The sequence below is a fragment of the Hippocampus guttulatus genome, chromosome 20 (assembly GCF_054856545.1).
Source record: "Hippocampus guttulatus isolate MCC_2025c chromosome 20, RoL_Hgut_1.0, whole genome shotgun sequence".
Classification (NCBI taxonomy): domain Eukaryota; kingdom Metazoa; phylum Chordata; class Actinopteri; order Syngnathiformes; family Syngnathidae; genus Hippocampus; species Hippocampus guttulatus.
Window position 1 is genome coordinate 17,501 of NC_141280.1, and position 27,453 is coordinate 44,953.

General features: G+C 54.5%; 1 protein-coding gene and 2 long non-coding RNA genes across 6 annotated transcripts; all 3 read right to left on the reverse strand.

Annotated features, from left to right (window-relative positions):
* Window positions 1–531: 531 nt before the first annotated feature.
* LOC147187251 (uncharacterized) lies at window positions 532–5,209 on the reverse strand. Of its 3 annotated transcripts, XR_015097724.1 has the most exons (5): window positions 4,913–5,209; window positions 3,257–3,383; window positions 2,997–3,093; window positions 807–927; window positions 532–599 (listed from the first exon to the last, which is right to left on the reverse strand). It is a non-coding gene; the product is annotated as an uncharacterized LOC147187251 (long non-coding RNA). The 3 variants fall into 3 exon arrangements; XR_015097723.1 differs by lacking the exon at window positions 4,913–5,209 and having other exon boundaries at window positions 3,257–3,826; XR_015097722.1 differs by lacking the exons at window positions 2,997–3,093; window positions 3,257–3,383; window positions 4,913–5,209 and having other exon boundaries at window positions 807–2,531.
* Window positions 5,210–6,220: 1,011 nt separating this feature from the next.
* Window positions 6,221–8,702, reverse strand: LOC147187252 (uncharacterized). 2 transcript variants are annotated; one of them, XR_015097683.1, is made up of 6 exons: window positions 7,513–8,702; window positions 7,351–7,447; window positions 6,993–7,090; window positions 6,741–6,888; window positions 6,445–6,579; window positions 6,221–6,355 (listed from the first exon to the last, which is right to left on the reverse strand). It is a non-coding gene; the product is annotated as an uncharacterized LOC147187252 (long non-coding RNA). The 2 variants fall into 2 exon arrangements; XR_015097682.1 differs by having other exon boundaries at window positions 7,351–8,702.
* Window positions 8,703–10,288: 1,586 nt separating this feature from the next.
* On the reverse strand, window positions 10,289–27,404 carry LOC147187253 (adhesion G protein-coupled receptor G6-like). Its single transcript, XM_086099857.1, is given in 29 exon segments — window positions 10,289–11,528; window positions 11,531–11,598; window positions 11,932–12,075; window positions 12,729–12,830; window positions 13,234–13,366; window positions 13,457–13,607; window positions 13,771–13,873; window positions 14,016–14,284; window positions 14,974–15,101; window positions 15,177–15,283; window positions 15,384–15,429; window positions 15,503–15,619; window positions 15,748–15,879; window positions 15,971–16,136; window positions 16,657–16,957; window positions 17,038–17,126; window positions 17,558–17,669; window positions 18,291–18,442; window positions 18,523–18,546; window positions 18,627–18,679; window positions 19,170–19,258; window positions 20,100–21,482; window positions 21,860–21,925; window positions 22,619–22,792; window positions 23,039–23,324; window positions 23,403–23,545; window positions 23,825–24,172; window positions 26,251–26,451; window positions 27,016–27,404. Coding segments are annotated over 28 exon segments (5,109 nt in total). The 5' UTR covers window positions 26,369–26,451; window positions 27,016–27,404; the 3' UTR covers window positions 10,289–11,423.
* Window positions 27,405–27,453: the final 49 nt, after the last annotated feature.

Consider the following 27,453-nt stretch of genomic DNA (forward strand, 5'->3'; position numbering starts at 1 on the left):
GTGTTATGGATAGAGGTCAGGTTTGGATAAGGATTCATGTTAGGAGCAGGGTAGAATATGAGGTGTTAAGTAGTCTCGAATTGGGTGTGAGAGGGTCATCTTTATGGGTCGGGTTTAGCATTTGGGGGTTAGGATTAGGTGGTTAGACGATTAAGATTTTAAGTGGTGAGGGTTAGGCTAGGATTAGGAGTTTCATCAGTTTGGCTTTTTGGGTTCAAGGGTGGGGGTAAGTGTTAGGGGTCAGCGATTAGGTCAAGAATTCAACAGTGGGGAGTTGTTAGGGGTTTGTGTAAGGTGTGGGGTTAGAATTAGAGGTTAGAGGGGCTACGGTTAGGCCAATGTGCACCTTGGGTTGGGTGCAATGTTCCTTCTAATTTTTCACATGTCTGGGTAAACAGACCTCGAGCACACCGATGACCACTGTGAGCAACAGGTGGTCATGGCTTAAGAAGATCAACTTACAAAAGCAATTTCCATCAATGTAACTAATTTGGCTCACTTAGAAGTGAAAACAGACAAAACTCGTATGGATTGTTTGTGAGAGACATCTTTGGCTTTATTCAGTTAGGTCGAGTTTTGGCCTGGATGAGGGTCTTGATCTGGAAGAAATGAGACACCGTTCAGGCGTAACATTTTGTTTACATAAACACATTCACATTTTCCACAATGGGTACTGAATCTTGTGATAATCTTTTATTAGCATTTCTACTAATAAATTACCTAGTCATCATAGAATTTAATGATTGTCCATAAATAAATCATCATGAATGTGACTAAAATAAGCACAAATTAAACTACAATTTTACCTTCTTTTTCCACATCTGTCGTCCTCACTTCTCCAATGGTTGTACACTCGAGTCTTCGTATAATTCCAACAGCATTCAAATACTTCGGCTGAATCTGTCGCTTGGGGTAGTACAGCTTCCACTAGTCCATATTATACATTGGAAAATTTTGTTTACAGGTTTTGCAGACCGGGTTCACTCAAAAGAGTAAAGATCTCACCCAGTTTCACCGTTTATTCCTCAATTACATTTGTCGATGTATGTGCACTGTCCCAATGAAATATGAAAACCAAATTGCATATGCCGACAGCCATTCCAACCTAAAAGGATCATTGTTCATATTTATTTTGGTTTGGGTTAATCATATCGCATTCACTGCCCGCTTGTTTCGCCATAAGGAATTTGCGTTAGCATCACTTAATTAACTGGAGATAAGGAATTGGATCTTAAAATTGGTTTTAGGATTCTAGAGATTAGGATGTTAGGAGTTTAGGGTAGGGCAGGGGTGTCCAAACTAATGAAGAGCCGCGGTCCTGCCCGTTTTCCAGTTCTCCCAGGGGCAGCACACCCAATTCAAATAATCAGGATCATTTTAATGCCGCTTCAGAGCTGGTTTAGTTTTAGGATTTAGGGGCCGCAGTTGAAGCTGGCTAAGGGTTAGACAATTACAGGGGTGGTTTCAAGGGGTAGGGTTAGGAAAACGGGTGTTTGGGTGAGGGGTGAGGTCAGCATCATGGTTGTGGGTTACGGTAGAAGTTAAGGCAAGGATGTTTTGCTTTTAGACATTTAAGGTTAGAATTGGGCATTTTAGGTTAGGCGTTTAGGCAGTTTGGTGTGGAGCAGGGTTCAGGCAAGGTATAGGGCTAGAGTTAGGATTAGATGTTGGAGGGGCTAAGAGTAGGTGAGGCATCTTGAGTTAGCATTCAGGATTATGGGTTTAGATTTAGAAGATTTCATGATAGGGCAGTGGTGTCCAAACTTGGTCCTCAAGGGCCACTGTCCAGCCTGTTCTCCAGCTCTGCCGGGAGCAACGCCCCTTATTCAAATAACCAGGATCATTCTAATGAATCAGAGCTGGCTGATGAGCTGATCATCTGAATCAGGTGCGTTGCAGCCGGGAGAGGTGAAAAACAGGCAGGACTGTGGCACTCCGGCCAGCTGGACATGCCTGAGGTAGGGATGAGGGCTGGGGCTTGCAGTGGCACATCGGGTTAGCATTAGGAGCGAGCATTTTATGGACCAAGGTTTAGGGTTAGCGTTAGTCAAGTTCAGGTGTTAGGAATAGCGGGTTCGCGTTTATAGGTTAAGAGGTGTAGGATAGGGGGTGGTTTGAGTATAAGGACAGGGTGTCCAAACTCAGTCCTCAAGGGACACTTGTCCTGACCATTTTCCAACTTTGCCAGGAGCAACACACCCGATTCAAATAATCAGGATCGTTCTAATGCTGCTTCAGAGATGGCTGATGAGCTGATCATCTGAATCAAGTGCGTTGCAGCCGGGAGAGGTGGAAAACGGGTAGGACAGTGGCCCTCCTGGCCGAGGGCTGGACATGCCTGCAGTGTGGATGAGGGTTTAATTTTAGGATTTAGGGGTTGCGGTTGAGGATTTAGAGTCTTACAGATGAATTGGGTTAAGGTTCACGATATGTCAGGTCAAGGAGAGCATTAGGGGTTAAGATTTAACATTGGGTTAAGGATTATAGAGGTTAAGGTTCGGGGGAGGGGACTCGAGGGTTTTGGTTTAGGTTAGGAGTGAGGGTAAAGGGTTAGGGTTAAGGTTTAGTGTGAAAGGCAGGGGTGTCCAAACTCAGTCATCAAGGGACACTTGTCCTGACCGTTTGCCAACTTTGCCAGGAGCAACACACCCGATTCAAATAATCAGGATCGTTCTAATGCTGCTTCAGAGATGGCTGATGAGCCGATCATCTGAATCAAGTGCGTTGCAGCCGGGAGAGGCGGAAAACGGGCAGGACAGTGGCCCTCCAGGCCGAGGGCTGGACATGCCTGCAGTGTGGATGAGGGTTAGGGTTTAAGTTTAATTTTAGGATTTAGGGGTTGCGGTTGAGGATTTAGAGGCTTACAGATGAATTGGGTTAAGGTTCACGATATGTCAGGTCATGGGGAGCATTAGGGGGAGTTTAGGGGTTGAAGATTCATTTTATTGGAACAGTGCACATTCATCAACACAATAAACAGCAGAAATGCACCATACGTCCAAATGCTGGTTTTCAGCTGCAGCACGCATCACATAAAACACGGACAGTGATGCAATCTGAGCCACTTTTCCCGCATACACGTTTGAAGCAGTTCTGGATGAAAGAGGAGAGAATCGCGTCATTTCAGTGATCAGAGAAGTTATGCTCAATATGTGCACACGTCTGCAACAAGCCAAGTTTGAAAGTAAACAAGACGTAGTGTCCATTGACGAGAAAAAAAAAAGAAAAATTAAAAAAGATTGGTTCACTTCTGTACCTTAAATTAGTTTCATCGACAGTCAGCACTTGCGTTCCTCTCTCCTCATCCTCGGCTCCGCAAGCCATCCATCCGCACCAGCGCAGACCGTCCAACAGCGCTGTCATCTCCACTAACTAGACCAGGCCTGTGAAAAAGCTCACGACAGGTGCAAAGAACAAGCGCCTGGGCTTGGAATTGGGTGTGGGGATTAGAGATGGGGTTTTTGGATGAGAGGGTTAAGCGTTAGGTAGTTGGGGATAGGGTGAGGTGTGAGAAAGTCAGCGTACGGTTTACCGTTATGGATTTAGGGTTAGTGTTAACACCTCAATACCACACTTTACCCTAATCCCCCCCAAACGTGTATTCTTTAGGGTTGCAGTGACTAACTGATCACATGTCAGAGTGACCTCGAACCCTCTCACCCTTCCTCCAACCTAAACCATAGCCCAACTTTAAACACTTAAACCGAACCCCCGTATCCTTCTAAAAGCGTCGACACACCAAACCCAAATCGCCTGTATGCCGAACCGCCTGAATGCGTCATCGCATAACCTTAACACCTGACTATCCTCTTGAACAAAATCCCTCGAACCCTTACTCTGAACACCTAACCCTTAATGCCTATACATCTAACCACCGAACCCAAAATTTCTATCTGCCTTACTCCAATTTCTAACCCTAAACTCAAACCTCGAGGGTTAACCCTGAACATCGTGCCCTCACCTCAACCATAAACCCCTAACTGTCAACCCTCCAACTTTACCCCCTACCACTTAACCACATCCCAAATGCTCACTCTAAACTTCAACCTTCATCCTAATTTCCCCTTTACCCTGAAACCCAGGGGTGTCCAAACTGTCCCTAAGGGCCGCTGTCCTGTCTGTTTTGCATCTCTCCCGGCTGCAACACACCTGATTCAGATGATCAGCTCATCAGGCATCTCTGAAGCAGCATTACAACGATCCTGATTATTTGAATCAGGCGTGTTGCTCCCTGGGGGAGCTGGAAAACAGGCAGGACAGCGGCCCGAGTTTGGACACCCCTGGGTTTGTGGGTTTAAGGGAAATTAGGATTAAGGTTGAGGTTTAGAGTTAGCACTTGGAATATGGTTAAAGTGGTTAGGGGTAGGATTAGGAGTTAAAAGTTAGAGGGTTGACAATGTTAGGGGTTTATGGTTGAGGTGAGGGTACGATGTTCAGGGTTAGCGCTCAAGGTTTGAGATTGGGGTTAGAAATTAGGGTGAGGCAGATAGGCATCTTGGGTTCGGTGATTAGCTGTATAGCCATTAAGGGTTAGGCCTTCAGAGTAAGGGTTCGAGGGATTTTGTTCAAGAGGATAGTCAGGTGTTAGGGTTAGCATTCCGAGTTGAAGATTTATTTTATTGGAACAGTGCACATTCGTCATAACCTCATAAACAGCAGAAATGCACCATACTTCCAAATGCAGCACGCATCACATAAAACACGGACAGTGATGCAATCTGAGCCACTTTTCCCGCATACACGTTTGAAGCAGTTCTGGATGAAAAAGGAGCGAAGCGTGTCATTTCAGTGATCAGAGAAGTTATGCTCAATATGTGCACACGTCTGCAACAAGCCAAGTTTGAACGTAAACAAGACGTAGTGTCCATTGACGAAAAAAAAAAAAAAAAAAAAAGATTGTTCACTTCTGTACCTTAAATTCGTTTTATCGACAGTCAGCACTTGCGTTCCTCTCTCCTCTTCCTCGGCTCCACAAGCCATCCAGCCGCACCAGCGCAGACCGTCCAACAGCGCTGTCATCTCCACTAACTAGACCAGGCCTGTGAAAAAGCTCATGACAGGTGCGAAGAACAAGCGCCTGGGTTTGGAATTGGGTGAGGGGATTAGAGATGGGGTTTTTGGATGAGAGGGTTAAGTGTTAGAAAGTCAGAGTTACAAGTTGGCTTAAGCAGGTTTTGGGCTTACTGTTATTTAGGGTCAACACCTCAATCCTACTCTTTACCCTAACCCCCCCCCCCCCAACTCCAACCTATAACACCCCAAACGTGTATTCTTTAGGGTTGCAGTGACCAACTGATCACATTTCAGAATGACCTCGAACCCTCTCACCCTTCCTCTAACCTAAACCATAGCCCAACTTTAAACACTAAACCCAAAACCCGTATCCTTCTAGAAGCGTCGAAACACCAAACCCAAACAGTCCAAATGCGTCATCTCGTAACCCTAACACCTGACTATCCTCTTGAACAAAATCCCTCAAACCCTTCCTCTGAATGCCTAATCCCTGATGCCTATACATCTAACCAAAGATGCCTTTCTGCCTCACCCAAATTCCTAACCCCCATCTCAAACCTCAAGTGTTAACCCTTAACATCATGCCTTCACCTCAACCCGTAACACTTTCAACCCTCTATCTTTTACCCCCTAATCCTACCCCTTACCACTTTAACCATATCCCAAATGCTCACTCTAAACTTTAACCTTCATCCTAATTTCCCTTTACCCTGAAACCCAGGGGTGTCCAAACTCTGTCCCTAAGGGCTGCTGTCCTGTCTGTTTTGCATCTCTCCCGGCTGCAACACACCTGATCCAGATGATCAGCTCATCAGGCATCTCTGAAGCAGCATTACAACGATCCTGATTATTTGAATCAGGCGTGTTGCTCCTGGGGGAGCTGGAAAACAGGCAGGACAGCGGCCCTTGAGGACCGCGTTTGGACACCCCTGGGTTTGAGGGTGTAAGGGAAATTAGGATTCAGGTTGAGGTTTAGAGTTAGCACTTGGAATATGGTTAAAGTGGTTAGGGTTAGGATTGGGGGTTAAAAGATAGGGTTGACAGTGTTAGGGGTTTATGGTTGAGGGCACAATGTTCAGGGTTAGCGCTCGAGGTTTGAGATTGGGGTTAGAAATTAGGGTAAAGCAGATAGGCCTCTTGGGTTGGGTGATTAGCTGTACAGACATTAAAGGTTAGGCCTTCAGAGTAAGGGTTTGAGGGATTTTGTTCAAGAGGATAGGCAGGTGTTAGGGTTAGGCGATGATGCATTCGGGATTACAGAACAGTTCACATCAAATCACAAATACAGTTAGGCGGTGAGAGTTACGCATTTTGGCGCCTGGTAGATGAACAAATACTGCATCTGCAAGACGGAAAGGAGCCAGGACCGTTTGTGTGAATTTACCACACCGTATGTACAAAACGAGGTTTTGGGGAAGTTCCCCGACTCACGTCCGTCTGGAAGAGCTGCGGACGCTGCTCTCAGATTTCCAAAGGAAGCCAAACCTGTCCGCTTTCTGTCCGGCGTGCATCTTGTCCATCATACCATCAATCACGATGAAGCTGCCCATCTGACAAACGCCAGCGCTGGGGCAGGCGTAAACATCAGGCTCGTCAACTTTGGTTTATTGGTGTCCGTTATGAATGTAACTTAATTTATTGGGTTGTACAGACTTCATGTAGTTACATCAGCTACATTCTTAACATTAGCCAGAGAAATATTTTGAAGCGCGATGCCTGTAGTGTACCTGCAGTGGACCACGATGGTCGCAACGGCGGATTGAGCGCCTTTGACTTTCTTGGAACTTGAGCATGCCGATGGGAGAGAAGGGCACGCCGAAGTCGGGCCAGCTGGTGAAATGGAGCTGCGTGGCCACACACGGCATCGCTGGATTGCTACGAGATGAACGTAACAAAGTGTTAGAGTGGAAATCGTTGCCCAGAACGAGCCATTCCATGCTTCTGCCACCGTATGTGTTGGATGTAGAACTTTAACTTACGCATCGCATAATCCACCAGCACGGCGGAGTCCTCCACTGCCACGCGCATGTTCCCGTAGGTCCAGCTGCCCTGATGCGGCCAGTACTGGTCACACGCCCTACATGGCAATGGACATCTTTCATTTTGTGACAAATGGCAACTTCAGAGCCCTTGGAATGTTAATTCTCCACCATCGCTTTTGACTATTCCTCCATTTTTCTCTTGCCACTTGCAATGGCAAGGAATTTTAGATTAACTGAAGAAAATGAGGGTGCGACCCGAATGAAATTTTTGGGAGGATGGGGGGGGGGGGGGGGGTCAGAAGCCCCTTTTATGCCGCCGTTTTTCCACCCGTTTTGCTGCATGACAACCACTCACTTCCTTCCTCTCCTTCAGGTGCGCCAGCACGACAACAGTCGACACCTTCTGCTCCCAAATGCTCCTCCAGAGATCAGCTATCGTGTCCTCTTTGGACCTGGCGCAAAAAAAATCTTGTTTGTTTTCTGCAAAGGAACTCGAATCGAGTGAACATCAACATACCTTGTGCTGCTGAGAATTTGTTCTTTATGGTGAAACCCTGTTCAAGGAAAACTTGGAAGAAAAAATCATACAATTCTCTATCTTCCACTCACGTCAATGTTGAAGGTGGTGTACGAGTGTTGGGGGGTCTGGCGATTGGGGTTAGGTTTAAGAATAGGGTCAGGGGTTCGGGTTACCGAATTTAGGCTTCGAAGTTAGAGTTCTTCACTGTAAAATGCAAGAGCCCCTTTGGCCCTGCACGGCAACCAGCGATAGCTGCCCTCTGCTGGTCAAACTTTGTCACTGCAACCTGAGAGGCCAACAGGTCGAAGGTGTTCGAAGTTGGTGTGGGGTTCGTGTTTGGAGTGGGATTAGTGGTTTCGGAGTAGGGTGAGGACTGGATGTGATACATCGTTATTTATGTCGAGCTTTCACAACAGCTGCAGCTAAAACAAAGCGCTCTACAGAACAGTGAATATAAGTTAGTCATATAGCACGCAAGACATGGGGCGTCGTGCAATCGCAACAACCAAGTCTGTATATGCCTTGTTTAGAGCAGTTATCGATGGAAGAGGAGAAAATTAACATCTCCTTTCACCGATGGACCAGAGACAACATGATGCAAGTGTGCTTGATGTCCCACATGTCTGCTGCAAGATAAGTTTGGAAGTATACAAGAAACTGTGGCATCCTCTTATGAAAAAATGATGAGAGGTTCGAGGTTAGGTTCAGGTGTTGGGGTTGAGCACGAGGATTGGGGTGCGAGGGTAGGCGTGTCCAGCTCCGGGGCTTGAGGGCCACTTTCCTGCCCGTTTTCCGGCTCCGACGGGTGCAACACACCGGATTCAGATGATCAGCTCATCAGCCAGCATTAGAACGATCCTGATCATTTGAACAGGCGCGTTGCTCCTGGGAGAGATGAAAAACTGGCAGGACAGCGGTCCTTGATGCTAGAGTTTACAAGCTACGTTTTGAAAGCAACCACGAAGCTATAGCGTCCATTGACGAAAAAGAGATTTCACAACAGCTGAAACAAAGCCCTTTATGGGTAACTGACCTTGGAAGTGAGGGTCCGGTGACATCTACAGAAGGCTTCTGTGCTTCGTGTTTGGAGCAGTAGTAGAGATCACCTTGTGAAGGTGAAGGCGCATTGTACTGGCAGGCGCATTGGAAGGTTAGCATCCCATCGGTGATCAGGGGCGGTGAGTCGGCGTCCCCTGAAAACCGCGGAGTGATTAGATGACAAGCCAGTAAACCATTCGGCACGCCCCACCATGTGCTCACCCATCCACATTAGCCGTTAGCTCCGCCACGTGCTCATGCATCCATGTTAGCCGTTAGCTCAATGGTTAAACCAGGGCGCACACAAATTACACTCTGGCCTTACGTTTGATTGGTACACCGCATCGCTGTCCAGAACGCCGCCCGCATAGCACAGAAATCAGACTGAAGCAGCAAAAACGCATGTAAAAAGTAAATAAACCAAGCAGACGAGATATGCTTTGGTTCGACGTCCCCTGAAAACCGCGGAGAACGCGCCGTGATTAGATGACAAGCCAGTAAACCATTCGGCACGCCCCACCAGGTGCTCACCCATCCACGTTAGCTCGACGGCTCCGCCACGTGGTCATGCATCCATGCTAGCCGTTAGCTCAATGGCTAAACAACCAGGGCGAACACAAATTACACTCGGGCCTTACGTTTGATTGGTACACCGCATCGCTGCCCAGAACGGAGCCCGCATAGCACCGAAATCAGACTGAAGCAGCAAAAACGCATTTAAAAAGTCAATAAAACAACAAGCCGACGAGATACGCTTCGGTTGAGTCCCCTGAAAACCGCGGAGAACGCGCCGTGATTAGATGACAAGCCAGTAAACCATTCGGCACGCTCCACCACCCATCCACGTTGGCCGTTAACTCGACGGCTAAATGCAACCAGGGCGCGCCCTAATTACACTCGTCCTAAGTCTCCCGGGTGCTTTGATCAGCTCTTTCATTCAATTCCAAAGTTTATGGCGGAGTACGGCGCTTCCTGACGTTTTCTTCGTTTTGAAACGCATCAAAGCAACCCAATTGTTTGACATACTCACCGGCCACGAAACCATTCGGTGCGACCCGCCACGTGCTCAACCATCTAACGTTAGCCCGAACGTTAGCCGTTAGCTCAATGGCGGAACACAAGCACGGCGCGGCCGAATTACCCTCTGGCTTCCGTTTAAACACCACGCCGCAGAAGGGAAGAGCCCGCATGGCACATAAATCCAGGCTGAACCAGTAAAAACACACGAAAAAGAAGAAACTAGCAGAGGAGAGAGTGCTTACGTTTGACGTCTCGAATGCAGCGGAGCCGCGAGGGTAGTCGGGAAAGTGCACCCGAACGCCCCTTTTAAGTGGGAGGTGCGAGTTGCGAGATTGGAAAGCGCGACTTCATTGCGACGTCACTCGAATCCACCTGCCGCGTCCAAATTAGCAGGCGGGTTCCTCTTTTTTCATTGTTGTTATTGAGATTTCATTTACAAGCATACGATTGTATGTCAAAATAGATCAACTTTCAAATGATGTCCACTGGAGACCGTTCACTCAGGAACTGCCATCTACAAACACTTTCCTTCTTTTGTGCTCATGTCAGAATAACGCAAGCACGTGCAGTCGCGTGACGCTGGAAGTGACGTAAAACGCGGCCATTCGAGGACGCAGCCTGTGAGTCGCAGCACTGCGACGGGCTGCATCCTCGGAATTCAGCATTTTCCGAGTCATTTTTCTTTTCTTTTTATTAAACATGTCAAACTATCAAATCACATCAACTAACTTTTATTAAACATGTCAAACTATCAAATCACATCAACTAACAGAAGTTATTTATACGCGTATAGACTGTGAAAGCACAACAACTTACGAGATTCGAAACGTATATTTCGGTCGATGGATGTCTCGCATGGATTTAGTTCTTCCGAATAACCGCAAAACACGGGCAGCATCTCAGGCCGGGACAGAGAGAGACCGGACCGACCGGTCACCGGGGCAGGCTCTAACCCGGGCTGCTCCCCGGACACTGGAGGAGGTGGGCAACGGGAGGATGCTTGCGAAGCAAACGGCTCCACCCTCTCCAGGCCACCCCGACAGCACCGGGCAGCTCCTTCGGCCAGAGACCGATGCACCCGCGCCGCAAGGAGGAGAGGTACCGCCGCTCGTTCCCGCCCACTGCTGTCTGGCTATTGAAAACCCGGACTCGCCCCCGCTCACCCGTCTTTAATATGCTTAGATTTCTATTTAATATTTATATCCTTTTTGTCTTCCACTTTCTCCCTTTCATCATTTTGCTGCTGTAAATTGGGAATTTCTCCATTGAGAGACAAATCAAGGTTTTCGTATCTTATTTGTACCGACTGAGCGGGCATCGAGCCTACGCTGCCCGCGCACGCAAGCTGAAACGCCGTGTGCGACAGGCTCCATTTGAAGCACGAGCAGATGGATGTTCGTCTGGCCACAGTGACAAGTTGTTCCTTTCAAGCGTTTGAGAGTGAGCGCAAATCAGCACAATCTGCCGTAACACAAGATGGTGGGGGCGGGGCGGAGAAACGGTCCGAGGGCACGTGCGGCGGACGCCCTTTGCGTGAGGTCTGTCAACAAGACTCTTCTGACACGGTTGCTTTTCCCGGCCTTCGTTTTTGGGCGGCGAGGTAGGTCGGTCGGTCGGTCGGTGCCAGGGCCCCGCCCGCCCCCCCGTTTACCCGCGGAGCACGAGGCAGACGCACGCCCGGGGACCGGCGCGGTATCCGCCCGGCCGCCATCCAGGCGCCCGCCAGGCCGTCGGCGGAGGACGACCTGGCGGGCGCTGGACGTTCCTGAAGATTCGGTCATGCCATGGTGTCACTTCCCGTTTGTCGTGACATGACGGCGTTCTGACAGGGCGCTGTAGGGGGGGCGGGGTTACAGTGGGTCAGTGCGAGCGCTCTTCCTTTCGGAGGCGTCGGAGCGCGCTCGGCAGTAGCCGCTGTTCTTGTCAATCATCTGGCCGACGGGAAGGACGGACGAGAGGATGTCGATGACGATGACGAGATGGACTCTGCCTTGGAGGAAAAGGGACCGGTCCCGTTTGGTTTTTCTGCCCACACAAAGAAGATGGAAACAACGACAACTTGGTTTGGGCAGTGGCGGGAATCCCTCTCCAGCTCGCCTTTGTGGAGCGGCCGTTTTAGGCGTGATGGCAAGTGGAATAAAACGGTCTCCCATCGAATTCAGACTTGACACTTGCTAAATCACCTCATCTATTTGGGGTTTTTTTTATCTCCCCCCCCCCCCCCCCGAGTCCACTCCCCTGACATGGCATCATCAAAATACTGAGAGATTCTTATTTGTATGTGTTCAGAAGTCATTTCACTGCCTAATAGTCAAATGCAGTATTCTGACACGTTAATTGTGTGTGTGAGAGAGAGACCTGTGTTGCTGGAAGGTGGCAGGTTGATTTTGGCCTTGGACGTCCAGTAGGTGGCGCTGGAGCCAAAGGAGCACGACGACAGAGATTGGACAGCCTGCTCCGAAGACGCCTTCTTTGTGTTGTTGGTTGCCGTTTTACTCCAGTCTGACACAGAGTCGAGTCATGTGAACCACGATGGCATCATCATCGTCATCGTCATCGTCATCGCAGCTGATGTTGTCGCCTGGAACTTTAACGAATCAACCCAGCACTGTGCGGCAGATTTTGACGCCGTGGTTGCGCTAGGTCCAAAACGTCGGGTCGCGTGAGAGTTCAGCAAACCGGGCGGCAGCACCGAGCTCGACGGAAGGACATGCGGCAGAACTGAGAGCGAGAAGAAGCGGGCGCCCCTCCCAACGTCATCGGCCCAATTCCGAGAGCCACACCGCGCACGCGTCGCATTTGGAGCCGCCTCAAAAGAATCTGCGCAAAACAATCCGTACCGGAGGAGCAAATGCAAGGGCGGGCCACGACTTTGTGGACTTGTACTCGGCGCCGGCCAAACTTCAGAAACTCAATTGTGACGACACGTTTTCCGAGGATTGCGCGGTTGCGATTCTGCCCGAGTGCGTCGTGATACTTTGGACCAACGGAGGATCGGGCCGGCGACCGGCAAAGGTCCAAAGTCAAGGGACCGACACATTCCGGTTGCCATGATGGCCTCGCGTTTCCCAAGGTCCCGCAAAGACCTTGGAAGTTGCCCTCTCGACTCGACGATGAGGATGAGGATGTGCATGAAGAAAGGCCAAGGAGGTTACCGGAGTTCTCCGAGAGTCTGAGGCGAGCGCAGCAAAGCGAGCGTCTCCACTGCTTCTGAACGTTCTCTTTGAGGGCGCAGTGGAAGAAGAAGATGAAGAGTCCTTTGTGCGCGTTCAAAACAAGAAGAAGAAGAAGAAACAGCGATGAGTCACGGTTGTCAGTCGTGATGGGCGTGGCCGTATGGGGCTTGCAATTTCACCCCTTTGCTCCAGGGGGGGGTTCGGGGATCTTTTTTTGGTTTGTTTCACGGATTTTGGGCGGGTGGCTTCTGTCTTTGCTCGGCTGAACTTTATTGACAGAGCACTTTGAAACAAGCAAAGACAGTTCAAACAATCAATGAGTCAACCGTCCCCCGCCTACTGTCCGAAGACACAAGAAGGACAGGTCCCGGCACGCTCGAGAACCCCCCCCCCCCCCCCCCACGAGGATTAACCGATTGGAAAACGGATGGACGGAATTTCTTCCAAAACTCCGTCAGCGGCGACCCGACTGGCGGGCAGTCACCTTGCAGCGAGTTGAAGATGGCAAATAGGTAGACGAAGACCAGGCTGACCGGCCCCCAGGCGAAGAAGGCGAAGGCCCAAGTCATGCCGAGCAGGAAGGTTAGGCTGACGCCGCTGCGAAGGTTACGCACCACCTGAGCGCCGCGCGGGAGGCGAGCGGCATTACTCGGGCAACGGGGCGGCTGACAAAACGGACGCGGCGTCGCGATGGGGAGTCGCGGTACCTCCTGGCGCAGCGTGCGGTTTCCGCGTTTGCCGTTGCGTCCGCAGATCTGCAGCATGACCACCACAAACATGGCCGCGTTGAGCAGGAAGACCAGGCAGAAGTAGGCCACGCACGCCGCATAAAACACCGCCGCGCTGCGGATCCAACAGCTGAGCAGAGAGAGGACGCGCGCGCGCCACAAAGCCGTTAGCGCGTACCACATCCATTTGGGATTGGCCGCGCGCCGTCGCAAATCAACGCTCTCGCCGCCGAGACGAATCTAGCCGTCGAGCCGCGAGTCGGTCGGCGAGCGGCCGATCCGTCGAAACTTACAACTGTGACGATCCTTGGCCAAACCGTCCGCCGCCGTATTCCTGCGGTCCGTATGAGCGTTGATCCACAGCCAGGACCGATACCACCAGCACGGCGGGAAGGCCTGCGGGCGCGAGAGAATTCCGCCGCGCGCCTGCCGATCAACTGAATCGGCGGCGCGCCAAGCGTTTGGATGACTCGCCCCGCCCCGAGCCCGCTCATCAAGGCCGCGGGGCTCGATGGCAAAAGGCCGGAAAAAGACTCACCCCAGCCCAGCAGGCAGAACTTGAGGACGTATCGGCGCACGTAAGTGTTGAACACCTTGACCAGCGCGATGTACATGTGCACCGACTCCAGGCCCATCCAGGTGAAGGACGTCAACAGGAAGTAGTGAAGCAGCGCCGCGGCCGCCAGGCACAGCGCCTCGCTCCGTTGCCAAGACAACCAGCCATTGAGCAGGAAGCTCATGTTCAGGAGCAGCAGCGACGCGCTCAAATTCATCAGGATCTTGGACGGGTAATCTCGACGCAACTTCCTGCACGAGACAGGCCGGCGCACCGGAGTCCGGGCCGAGACAAGACGCCCGAGTCAAATACGGTCAAGCTCAACCCGGGAGAACGCCGACCAACTCGGGCCTACGGCGGAGGTCGCGACGATGCGCTTGAAAAGAGTGCAAGAGTCCGGGGGGGGGGGGGGGGGGGGGTCACCAAGTCATCTGTCAGACCTTCCCACTAAAGCGGGCGAGCTCTCCAGTGAACTTGCGTTCTGTGGCCCGTTTGTTTTCTCCCGGGTCTTTACGGCACCGGGCGCGAGGGCTAATTTAGTGGCGTGCCTTGGACGCAGAACCACGTTGCGGTACTGGAAGAGATGCGGCGCGAGGCGTGGCGAGAAGAAGCGGCCCGGAAGGTTCCCGACTACGCTTCGGTTGCAGTCATTGGTGCCGCGTCGCAGAGGGAAGAAATGGCCGACCGCTTCCGTCGTATGCCGTTTGTACGCGAGCCGCGCCGCGTTGTGAGGCGGCACTTGGTTGAATCCATGCCAGCTTCCGTTCGTCCATCGATGGCGTATGAAAAGGTCAGACTTCCATAAGAGAAAAAGACATGCTTTGCTTGAATTTTAGTGTGCGCGTGTGCGTGCGTGCGCGTGAGAGAGAGAGAGAGAGAGACGTATCCTCCGTTTTGACAAAAAGTTAAGTTCAAGCATGGGCGGGGCCGGGCAACTCACCGGAAGGCCACGTAGGTGAGCAGCGTGGCCGCCGAGAAGATGGCTGACACGCCGCAGCCGATGAAGGTGATGAAGGTCAGGATGCGGTTGTTGCGCCGGTCAATGTGTGGAGACACTCCCGAAATGTCCTGAACCCAAATAGAAAGTGCACAAATCAGCACGAAGCGGCACCCCCGCCCGCCCGCCCGCCCGCCCGCACTCACCATGAGGATGCCGAAGTGGGTCAGGTGGTCACACAGGCAAACCGTTTTGTCGACGCCAGATCCTGCGGCCACGCGGCAGCCGTCGCCATTCCAGCCGCCGCCGCCACCTAGTGGACACGCACGCAAAGGCACCAGGTTGACTCGACGGCGCAGACGCCATCAATTCTCCTTGCGGTCTTCCCTCTCCTCCTCCTCATCATCACTGACCGTTCATGCTGAAGTCCCAGAACACACAGAGTGGGCTGAGAAGGGTCTGAAAGGAGGAGACGGGAGGGGTTTGGGCCAAATTTGATGCGGAAGCAAGAAGAGAAAAGGGAGCGGCTGACTTGAGGTGCCAGGTGGCCGATGTGGATCTCCACGGGATCCTTCAGCTTGCTCACGCTGCGCCTCACGACGCTGCTCGCCACCACGTAGCTGATCAGGGTGCGGCCGTCCTGCTCCAGCTGACACGTCACCGACGCGCGCGCGCACACACACACACACACAAGGAACATTGGAGACCTTGGAGGAGGCAAAGGTACTCGCGGGCCGCACTGAAGGACAAGCACAGATGTGAGAGGCGAAATGGGACCTGGAAGAGGCCGGTGGCGCTGAAGAACAGGAAGTTAATCCGGGTCGGGGCCGAGGGGTCCGCACCCAACAACAGCGAGGGCGGGAGGGTGACCCGAGCCAGCGAGTTGATCTGCTCCGACTCAAAGCCAACCTGAAGGGGGCGGGGCCGACGACAAAACAAGGTCTTCGACAAACCGCCGCGTGGCCGCTTTTGACGGCGCGGGGTCGGCCGGCGACGTTACCTGCGGCTCGGTCGAGTTTGTCGGGACGAAGGCGCTGAAGGACGTCCCGTTGAAGGCGGAGGCGTTGAAGGCCGACACCCCCAGAGCCAGCCTTCTGGACCCGATACTCACGCTGGAGCCTTCGAACTGCAACTTGTCCAAAAGATGATCCACCGCCCTCAGCGCCCTAACGACAAGACACCCTTGGCAAGCGTTCTCGGGAAGACGCGAACGGGAACGTTCCCATCGCGCCGTACGCTCGGAACGCGCGTCGAGTCGTGTTCGAGAAGTGTTGACGTGGCGACAACCTCCGCACGATGGCCCGAGCTCGCGAGCTCGCGCGTGGACCGTGCCGCTTTGGTGTCGAGACCGCTCCGGAGCCTCTTTTGATGATGCCGCGGACCGTAGATGATGAAATAAAAAAGGTGTTTTCTGCCGTAAGCTTTTAGATTTTTGTCAACTCCCCGCGGCACTTTCTTTGAAATGCAAAGGACATGACCAAATCAAAGGGACGCTTCCGACGATGACTTCTTAGCAATGGGAAAACGTTCTTCTTCAACCGGAAGGGACAATCGGCTCCCAAAGTGACATCGCTTGACAACAACGGAGCCTGTCGCGGTTGCTCCTTGGACAGCAAATCGCCACCGTCCCCCCGTCGCCATTGAAAGCGCCCACCGGCGGCGCCGGGTTCCAAACGGGCGCTTTACCTGTCCGAGGCGGGCGCGAGGGCGCTGTGGGGGCTGCTCATCACGTTGGAGATGATGGTGACCACCGTGGAGGCCAAGCTGGTGTTGATGTTGGCCACGTTCACCAGCTGTTGCACTTTGTTCACCACTTTGGACACCTGCGCGCACAGAGTCACAGCGGGCGGCGGCGCCGGCGTGACGGAGACGGCGACGGCGTGACGGAGACGGCGACGGCGTGACGGAGACGGCGGGCTCACCTCTTCCCGGGACAGCCGGTTGTCGGTGATGGCGGCGAGCTGCACGGCAACCTCGGCCGCATTCTCTGGAGCCGAGACGAGACAAAGCATTAGGAACGGCGCCGCGGGGCCATCGGTGTCACGAGAGCGCGGGGGGCGGGGCTACCTGCCGAAACCTGGATAGCGTCGATGTCGGTGCAGTTGCTGAAGTCGGCGGATGACCAGAAGGATGAAATGTTGTGACGGTCGATCAAACTGAAGGGGGTGAGAGAGAGAGAGAGAGAGACTCGCGAGAACCCCCATGCCACTTCCTGAGCGCACCACGGAAATAAAAGTGACCGCACCGTCGATTTCCGGGACCAATTATTGCTTTGAGTCTTCTCACTTGAAAACAAGATGGTGCAGCGTGTGCACTTCCCCCCACTTGCCTTTTGCTTTGGAAGAGGTCAAATATTTGGTGTCTCTTTTCATGCCGGGTGATCAAAATGCGTATAGACTAGAACTGACAGAACTCGTCTTCTTGCTTTTCTACATTTCAGAATCTCAACTTTTTCATTTTGACTTTAGTAAACGATTTGAATCAGTACGAGTATGTACTGTACAGGTGTGTGTACCGGCACAAGCGTGCAACGTCAGAGTGCGAGGATTTTTGGCACTTGTCTCTGCGTGCACGTGTTGTTTGTTACCAGCTGCGGGTGGCGCTCTGCTCCTTGTTGGGGAAGCACGGCAGGAAGTGGGCTGCGCTGGGCGGGCTCTTCGGCCACCGGTAGTGAAGCGTGTCGTCTTCTGGACAGTTCTCTGGCAGGACGGGAACAGGAACATCATCAACATCATTTTTCTGTCAGCCAGGACGACCAAAAAGACAAGAAATGAAGAAATGGATGGATGGACGTTACAAGGATACCACTACCCCCCTGGATGGCAATGCCTGATGCCGGTGAAAAAAGACGAAAATTGACGGCGGTGAGTGAGGAATTTTGGTGTTTATTTTTTTTTGGGGGGGGGGGGGGGGGGGTTGTTCAAAGCTTTTGAGCCAATCAATACTGACATGCTGGTTGGGAAATAACACCATGATGGCATCAGAGGTCGAAACTTTGACTGCTTTTTGGAAGGGAACAATACTTTTTGTGTATGTCAAACACCACGACTGAGCATGGGGTCGCACAGGGCTCCATATTGGGACCACTTCTCTTTATCCTGTACATCGACGATATGCAAAGAAGGTTTTTTTTTGTTGCGGAGTGGGACCACCATCCAGCCCAAGCAAAGTAAGCCATGCCCAATTCCATTCCAAAACACCTCATCGTCCAACTTGCAAGTCAGAATTGACTGAAATTGACATTGGGTCAGGACGTCGGGAACAAGAAGAAGAATGACGGGTCAGCAAAGGACAGGAACAAAAGCGCCTGGCGGTGTTACCCAAGGGGCTGACGTGAACAGAGTTCGCGTGGACCTCGAGGTCGGCGCCGACGGGAAGCTCGCCGCTGGAGATTCTGTCCCGGACCTGCGCTGGGACGTCGCCGCGGTCATCTGCCATGGCATGGTGGCGCAACAGCGCGCGACACAGGAAGCTGCGAGACACCAGCGACTCAACGTAAACGCCACACGCAAGGTGACCGTGACCTTTAACGGGACAGGCAAAGGCTTCAACCTCGAGTGACCTTCGGGCCGAACGCTGCGGGGAGTAGAAAAGTCTGGGTTAGTGTGACGCGCGCGCGGCAATGACATCTTTTCCTCCACTAAGCCGAGACTCACCTGAGCGAGTCCACGGAGACGGCGCGAGTCCAGTTGCGGAACGTCTCGTTCAGCTGCCGTCGCAAACACACACGGCCAACATTAGCCGAACATTTGCATTAGCCCCCGTTCGCGTGGACCTAACGTGAGTATCGGCCCAAATCGAAGATTAGCAACAGACTCATTTAGCTTGAACCCAACACGAGCAACAGCCCAAATCTCTTCGAGGACCGGATTCCCTGAGCATTAGCCGAAGTCGAACGCGAGCCTCCACTGTGGTCAGTCAAGGCCGGGGCCTTCCTGTGCGGAGTCTCTGTGCCGGCGTAGATTTTCTCCGGCGGTTTCCTCCCACTTCCCCAAAACATGCATGCTCGGTTGACTGAAAGCTCGAAATTGTCCTTCGGAGCGATCGTTAGCGCGAATGGTTCTTTGTCCGCGCGTGTGCCCGGCGACGAGCTGGCGAGCCGTTCGGGGTTTGCTGCGCCTACTGCCCGAGGACAGCCGTGAGGAGAAGCGGCTCGGGTCAGGCGTTGATGCGGTCGGGCGACGACGCGGCCACCTTACCCAAAAGGCGACGGCTTCCTTCACGTCGGCTGGAGTCAGCGTCGAGCTCCCGTCGTGCGCCACCAAAGCCAGCCTGTAGAACGAGGCCTCTGCGCACACAGGAGACCCCCAACCAAACGTTTTACTCCACTTGAAGAGCATTTCGCACACAAGAAGCTGCTCTTCTCTTTGCTTTTGGCGACCCATCTCACCAGCGTCATTCTACACAAAAGCAGTCGGGAAGGAGATGAGGCGCGGCGGCGTGATGGGGAGCGGCACAAGGCCTCGAGCGAAAGCTCGGGGCCCTCGTTTATCAAAGGGTGCGCGGAAAGGGTCCGAAATGTGTTCGTACGACTGAAATGTAGCGCGTTCAACAAAATGCCGGATTTCTCAAACGCTGACGCACATCTGGCCTTAATTGCATCGAGCGTCGTAGCAATCCCTTAACATCGCAAAGAGCCCCCCCCCCCCTCGAGATTCTTCGACATTTGGAGGTCTAATTGTCTGAGGAGAGCAACCGCATCAATGGCATTTGGGTCTTCCAGATCAAATCAAAAATGAACGACTTGAAATGACCTCGTTTCAAGACAAAGAACAAAAGAAAAGCGCGTCGCGGCCCACGGGCGAGAATTCGCTTTGACCGGAGGGCGACACACTTTTCGTAACTTTACGCACCAGTCCAAATTGGTCAATCCGGTACTTTGCGTGGGAATGTTGATAGGCAGACTCCTGTGGGTACGCACGCTTGAGAAATGAGGCCCCGGGTCATTTCATTGATGAGCCAATCACCAGCCACCAGAACCCAAAAAGATCCTGCCCACTCTATATCGATTGACGGCCGTCACATCACCCAAGAAGCGCCAATCAAAAAGGCCAAATGAATTAAAAGGCTGCATCTGATACGAGATACGATCGGAATGATTCGAATTAGAATTGCTCAGGTTGACCTACTGTCCCTCGTCCGATCGCTGCCGTGCTCGCGTGGACGCGCCCCCCACAGGCCTGCGGCCATGTTGTTTTGGGGATGGCGTAGGTGGACGGCGGAGGGGCTCGGCGGTGGGAGGACAGAAGAGACGGAGCTTGGAGGTGTGGCGGGAACACCTTGCGCGCCTGAGGAAGGGCGAGGCGCGGGGGGCTGGCTCAGGGGAGGAGTCGAGTGAGGCGGCCGCCGAGGATGAAGCGGCGTCAAATGCGGAAGAAGCGAGGTCAGAGAAGGACGAGGGATCAAATGAGGGAGGGGCGGAGTCCTTTGAGGACGTGGCGTGCTTCGACGAGGAACGGGAGGGGTTAGGCGCCGACGGGGCTGCGAGGACGTGAAAAGGGCGCGGCTCCCCAAAGCCTGCCGGTAGGATGCCGAGTCAACGTGAAAGGCGGGCGCCCGCGTCTCAGCGAGCGCGTCTGACAAACCGGGAAATGACGAGAGGGCATCCGACAAGGTCGTCACGTGAGCCTCCGTGCCGCTCACAGGAGGAGGAGGCGAAGGCTCCAAGGCTCGTTCATATTCAAAGGCCAGAAAAGTTCCAAGGATCCCACCTGGTGGAGCCGGAGCGCTACCACGGACGCCGGCCCGCGATTGGCGGGGAGGAGCGGGCGAAGCTAAAGGCCAATACGAGAGCGTCGAAGGAGCCGCTGAGCTTCCAAAGGGCTTCTGCGGCGGTGGGAGGGGCAGAAAAGATGGCAGTGAATGGGGCGGAGCCAAAGCATCATCAGAACTTGTGTGACGGGTCCTGCCGGGGATGGAGCTTAACAAGCTCCGGACGGTTGAAGCTCCGCCCCGCCGGCCGACGGCTCCGCTTCCCGTTCCACCGATGGATTGAGCTCGCGACGCCGGAGGCTTGGGGACGGCCGTGGCCCGCCGCTCGGGCGGGCCCCCCGCGGCGGCCGGCCGGCGACCGCCGCCCGGCCGCTTCCTGAGCGGCGTGGCGACGAACGCCAGGAAGGGCCGGCGCCGCCCGCCCGGCAAACGGGGAGCGGACGCGGGCGGCGCCGGCGGGGCGGGAGCTAAGGAAGGTGCGGCTTCATCTTTTGGTGGAGCGGGCCGGCGCCGTGACGGGGGCGGCCCCTCGGGGTCTACTTTGGCCGGCCGGGAAGCAAAAGCGGGAGCGCGCGTCCATCGGCGTTCGGGCCCACCGGACCTCGTCTTCGCGGGCGACGTGGGGACAAGCGGCGGGAAGGAGCGCGACCGGGGCGATGGGAAGGCAGGCGGCCGGGGACCGGGGGGCGCCGGTGCAACATCAAGTCTGGGGTGCCCCCGTCCGCGGGGGGGCTGAGGTGCCGGGGCGGCAAGTTTATGGTCGCTTGTCTGAGGGGGCGAGATGTCGTGCTGCATCAACGCTGCAAGCGGGAGGCGGTGACGTGCACATATGACAGCAAGTCAACAAGCATCAAAACAACAAACGGTGACAGTCCACACCGACTATCACCACCACATTTGATCATGACTAAGACTCTGCGTAAATGTTGCGTTCTGCAGTGAAGAGTCAAACGGGAGCAGAGCGGTTTGGGCGCATCGATGGCGGCAAAACAGCGGTGAGGAAACGCTGCTGTCGAAATGAAACATCGCGACTCATTCCAAATAGTCGAGCGACGACGACTCGCAAATATGTGAGCGTTCACGCCAATGCTGAAAGCGCTGAAGCGCAGAGGAGCGTTAGCATGTGAGCAAGCAGCAAGTTTGTCGGCGTGGCTCTTTTTTTTTTTTTTTTTTTTACCTGGACACCCGACGCGCGTGGAGTCGCAGTTGCCGTGGATGGAGCCGTCGCCGGGCGGAGTCACACCTCGACGGAAAAACAAGAAGACAAACGCAGTCACGCCTGTTCCAAGCGCGACGCTGAGCAGGCGCCGGCCGACGCGCGCGTCGCAACGTTGGCATTTCCCGGCTACATTGCGCACATTGTCCGAGCCGCCTCACTCAATGACACTATTTGCAGCTCACTTGCGTGCGACGCGATTCGTCCGGAGGTTGATGCGAGTTAAGTTAGTCGTGGCAAATTAGCGTTTCAAAGCTTGAGAAATGTCAACTTTGTTTGCAATCGCGTGATTGTCAGCTTCATTTTTTGCCAGTGAAGAAGGGGGCGAATCGTTGGAATTGAATTTTTGCGGAGAAAAACGGGACGTTGGCAAGATTTCAAGGCCACGCGACCCCGATTCAGCGAGCCACTCATCCGTGAACGCGCTTCATCCTCACGAGGGGCTGGGGGTTGCGCCGGAGGCGTCGTGACGGCAGCCGTCATCGGGCGACACCCGCGACCGGTTGCCCGCCGATCGCAGAGACAAACATTCGCACTCCCAATCGCACACCTGCGCACAATGTCCAGCGAGCACGCACGCTTTTGGAATGTGGGAGGAGAGCGGAGTACCGGCAGAAAAGCCACGCGGGCACGGGGGGAACGTGGATAGGTGGGGGGAGGGGCACCTCGAGGACCCCCGCTGTAGAGAATCAAGTCGGAAGCCAAAGGAGAGCGACTCACTGCAGCTTAGGGCGGCGTCCGTCTGGGCCAGGGAGGGGGGCACGTCCCAGAAGCCGTTGTCCCAGTCAATGACGTTTCCCGCCGCGTGGCAGCCGAGCGCGTCGAGCTGTTGCGCCGTCATGGCGTAGTCCCACACGCGAACGTTGTACACGCTGCCCGGGAAGCCGCTCGGCCCTGAAGCGCACGACGGCTCGGGTCGGTCCTCGCGGCAGAGGTCAAAGGGCGCAGGGAACGCGCCTCAAATGCCAGCGCACATCCCAAGTCAATCTTTGGCTTGGGATGGGCGCCGAGCACGTCTGTCTCACAGCTTGGGGAAGACGGGCTCTGGCCTTCACGTCGGCGTGTCCTTTTGTTTTGACACCTACATTTTCTATCCACACACACACACACACTGGTGTCCTTGGGTGCAAAGGGTCTCACCTCCCAAGCGAAAGGTGCCACCGCCCAGAACGGAGCGCCCGCTGGAGTCCGAGCAGGTCCGGGCCCAATGCTTGCCGTTGAAGTAGACGCCCACGTGACCGGCGGGCGACGCCCACAGCAGGCAGAGGCCGAGCGCGGAGGACGTCCAGTCGGCCGGCGTCACCGCCGAGTCCAGCCAGCACGTGGCGCCCTCCACCACCATTTGGACGCGGCCTCGGTCGGCACCCAGCGCCAGCGCCGGCGCGGCGTCGCCGTCCGCGTCGGTGTACGTGAAGAGCCACTCCACCTGCGTGCCGCGCCATGGCAACGTTTGCGTCCTCGCCCGATGGACCGCGTCATCCCCCGGAGGCGGCGCGACACTTGCCTGCTGCGGCGGCCCGCTCCGCTCCATCTCCAAGCAGAGAGTCAGATGATGCAGCGTCGGCACGGTAACGGAAGCCGACACTCGGGCCGCCGGCGCGCCGCTTCCGCCGAGGCTGACCTTCTGATTTCTCAAGGCGACGGCGACTGCCCCCCAGGACGGGATCGAGGGAGGGTTAAGACGACGGGACACGAAAGGGAAGCCGAGGAGGTCACAAAAGAGGAAGCCCGCAACCGAGGAAACGGCAAAGGATGAACATGAAGGCAAAAAACAAGGAAGCCAAAAAGGAGACAAAGACAGAAAGCGGGAAACGAATCAAAGAACGCATTTGAAAATGAAAAGGCCACACCGCTAACGAGCCGACGTACACGCCGGAGCGTTTTTTTTTTTTTTTTTGCATCCGAGGACCCGAGCGGCCGGCCTACCATGCCTGAAGCGGATCCTGAAGCCTCTTTTCTGAATGCTGAAGTCAGAAGCGAAGTCCAGGTCCACGGCGTTGCCGCTGGCGTTGAGCACGAGGCCGGCCGCCGTCAGACCGCAGAACTTGACCTGGCCGTCGCCCGTGGTGACCGTCAGCCGGTCGTAGATGCATCCCGGCGCCTCCTCCAGCTCAAAGTCCTCGAACGAGATCTGCACCACGAAGCCCGGCGGCGCTCGCAGGCTCCACCGGCAACTCGCAGAGTTGCCGTACTCGCTCGGGTAACACGGAGATGTCAGTTGGCCCTCGGACTCCGTCGACACCGATCCGCACTCGGACCACTGGCATCCGGAAACTGTCGCGTGCGGAAGGGGGTGGGGGGGACACGCGTGAGGACGCCACGGCGCGCTTGGGCGCAGGACGACTTTGGGGACGCCAAAGACCGCTCGGAGCGGAGGCGGAGCGGCGAGTGCCATTGCGACAGACTACGAGTCAAAAAGAGCGCGACGCGAAAACGCTGAAGAACTGGAGAGCCCGCCGACAGACTCGAGAAGTCCGAGACGGGAGCACCGGAAGGCAAGAAAACCACAAGACCAAAGAGAGGAGGAAACAAGAAACGCCAAGACCATCAACAATTAGCCCTCAGTCAATGCTCGTTAACACACGCACACTCGTGCAAAATGGAACCAAGAGCGAGGGATCCTCGTGCGCACAGTCGAAGCCATGCACGAGCGCACGCGGTCATGCAAATAGATGTGATGACGGTTCACATTTCAAAAGTGCCAAAGGAAAAGACGGACGTCGAGTAGTTGCGAGCACGTGCGCTTCATGAACACAATGACCGATCATTAGCCGTCTCCGTGCGTCGTTTGCGTTGGACTTAATCGAATGAACGCGACATCAATCAAAGTTGAAACGCATCGTACCGCGCGTCTTCGTCTAAATCGGCGGTGTCAAACAGACGGCCCGCGGGCCGCAACCGGCCCACGAGGAGGTTTGATCCGGCCCGCGGGATAATTTAAAAGTGAAAAAAAAATCCATTAGACATAGAATGAATATTTTAAATATGCAATTCGTGGATTTCCGATAGGGGGCACACCGTTTTGATCACAGTAGAAGATAACATTGTTTTGATCGGGGAAGAAAACAGCAGTCTCAGTCTGTCACTGAGATAGACCCAACGCAGCAAATGATATGAAAGCGCCAATCCATGCTTCTTGAGACCAAAACAAAGGAAAGAGATGAGATTTTGGTGATTCATAGCACAGTATGGTATCACGTTAATGGTTCGGCCCACTTGACATCTACCGAGTCCGTATGTGGCCCACAATGTGAAAGGAGTTTGACACCCCCGGTCTAAATGCTCATGTGCTCAAGTGTGCGCGCGTGTGTGTAGTGGATTACGCTTCTTCACGGGATCGATCCTGTTATTCAAGACATGTTTTCAACGTCTTGAATTACTTTGCGAGGAAGCAAGGAGGCGAGCGAGAAAGGGGATGGGCGCCGACAAGCGGAGAGCAGACGCAAACGGCGGCGCCCCCCTGAGGCCGCATGTGTCCTGATGTGCGTGTGTGCTGGGAGGAGCTCAGGGTCACGTAGCCGTGTCGTCACCAAAATGCAACATTCAGCTTTAAAGCGCGGGGGGGGGGGGCGCTGTAAAAGTGTGTGTGCGCACACGTGTTGATGTTTGTGTGTTAGGTTAGGTCAGAGTGACGTCATGTTGTCAAGGGCGTGGCAAGAACAAACGGAAACGTCCAACTTCAAAATCAAGTGGGCGGGTCTTAATCCTCCCCGAGGAGTGTGAGGAGAGGGATTGTGTGCGCATGAATGTGGCCAATGTTCTTTCCACTAAACACGCGCACACACACCAAACACACCGAGAGAGACAGAGAGAGGGAGGAGGAGGAGGAGGGGGGCGTAAGGGGAACTTTACGAGTGTACTTGGCCGGAGGCTGCCGGAGGGGTATGGAAAATATATTACACATGCACGCAGCAAATCGGGCGGGTTTGTTTTCAACTTCTACTTTGGGTCTTGTTGGATTAGCGACTCCGCGTTTCAGGTCCGCTGCGCAAAAACGTTGCCGCCTTTGAAAGCTCGCGCGCGGCCAAGTGGCATACGTGTCGACGACGTCGCTTGGGGGTTACGCGCGGGACGAGTCGCGACGTAAGCCTCGAAGGGAAGCGCCGCGGAGGTGGCGTGAGCGCCCATCGAGGTACGAAGCGGTGAGCGAGCAAGTCCGCGCCTCAGCTGGCAGCTTTGGCGTTCGGGTCGTCGGGTAGAGACTTTGCCGGCCCTCGCCGTCCCCGTTCCCGAAACGAGTTGACGCGTCAGCTTCGGTGAGGACCGTTTGCCGAGGCGGGCCGAAAAGCGAGCGGCGAGCGGTCCGGCGTTTGCCCCTACGTGGCCCGACGTTGTCCATTTGAGCATCTTACCGTACGCATGTAGCCCCGCCCACACGAGGATGACGGCAGGCCTCCCGGCCCCGCCCGCTCGGCGACGCGCCGCCCTGAGGAGAGGCGCAGGCTCGTTAGCTCGGGCGCTTACCAACATTCACCAGCCTCCTTAGAATAAGGTCGAGCTGCCCGGGGTTGATGAATATTCACACGAGCGGAATCATGTCAGGCGGTCGTGACCTTCAAACAAGAGTCTTCTTTGTCAAGTCCGCGCCCACGACCCGGCCCACTCAGGCGTGACGGGCGGCCGCGGCTGGCGGTCGTCTATTCGAGCCGAGTTCAAAATCGAACCGCGGCTCGACTGGAAATCGGCAAAATCTCCAAAAGGATTTTGCCGCGCGACCTCGTCGAATTAGGCCACGCCCCATCGCGCCGGGCTCAGGTGCGGCTCGCCGCCGATTTCGACCTTTCGTTCTTCACCCGCACGCGGACTCGATCTTCGTATTTCATCCTAACTCGAGGGAAGAAGTCCCGCAACTTTCACGGCACGTTTCTGAGATCACCCGAGTTGCCGTCGGGCACTTTTCTCCGCCTTCCAAACGACAACGATGAGGACAATCGGTGAGGTCAAATCTGAACATTGGCGTCAGAGTTCAAAAAAGACATCCCTAAAATGTCAAGCGCCACTTTTGGCACGTTTCGGGAGCGACTCTTGCCACTTGCCCAAAACGAGGAACAACGTCACGGCCGCTCAGCCGAGTGGACAAAGTCAAACGTTTCCCGGACGGGCAATTGGAAACTCACATGTTTAGCGCCGCTTCCTGCCGCGCCACATTTCGCCTCCAACGCACGACGTTCCCTCCTCGTCCTTCTCCTTTCTTCTTCTGCTCCCAAACTTTCTGTGGGAGTCTCCGGCCCAAAACCTGAAGGCGCACACACGCGCATGCACACAGAGCAGGCTGTGAAGAGGAGGGGGGCTGAGCAAGGGGAGGGATACCAAGGCGCCTCTGGCTGCAGGGTGCGTTTGATTCGCCGGCCTCGACCACCCGACTGCCGGTGAGCAACGCAGACCTCGCGGCGCGCGACGGCAACGTCTGCACTCGACAGCCACCATCGGCGATGCCTCCAAATGGGTCGAGGCGTTCGAGTCGGCTTCTCCCGACAGCACGAGCCCCGATCGGGAGATGCGCTCCATTCCGTTTGGGGGTGGGGGCCAATTGGTCACTTCGGGTCAACATCTCA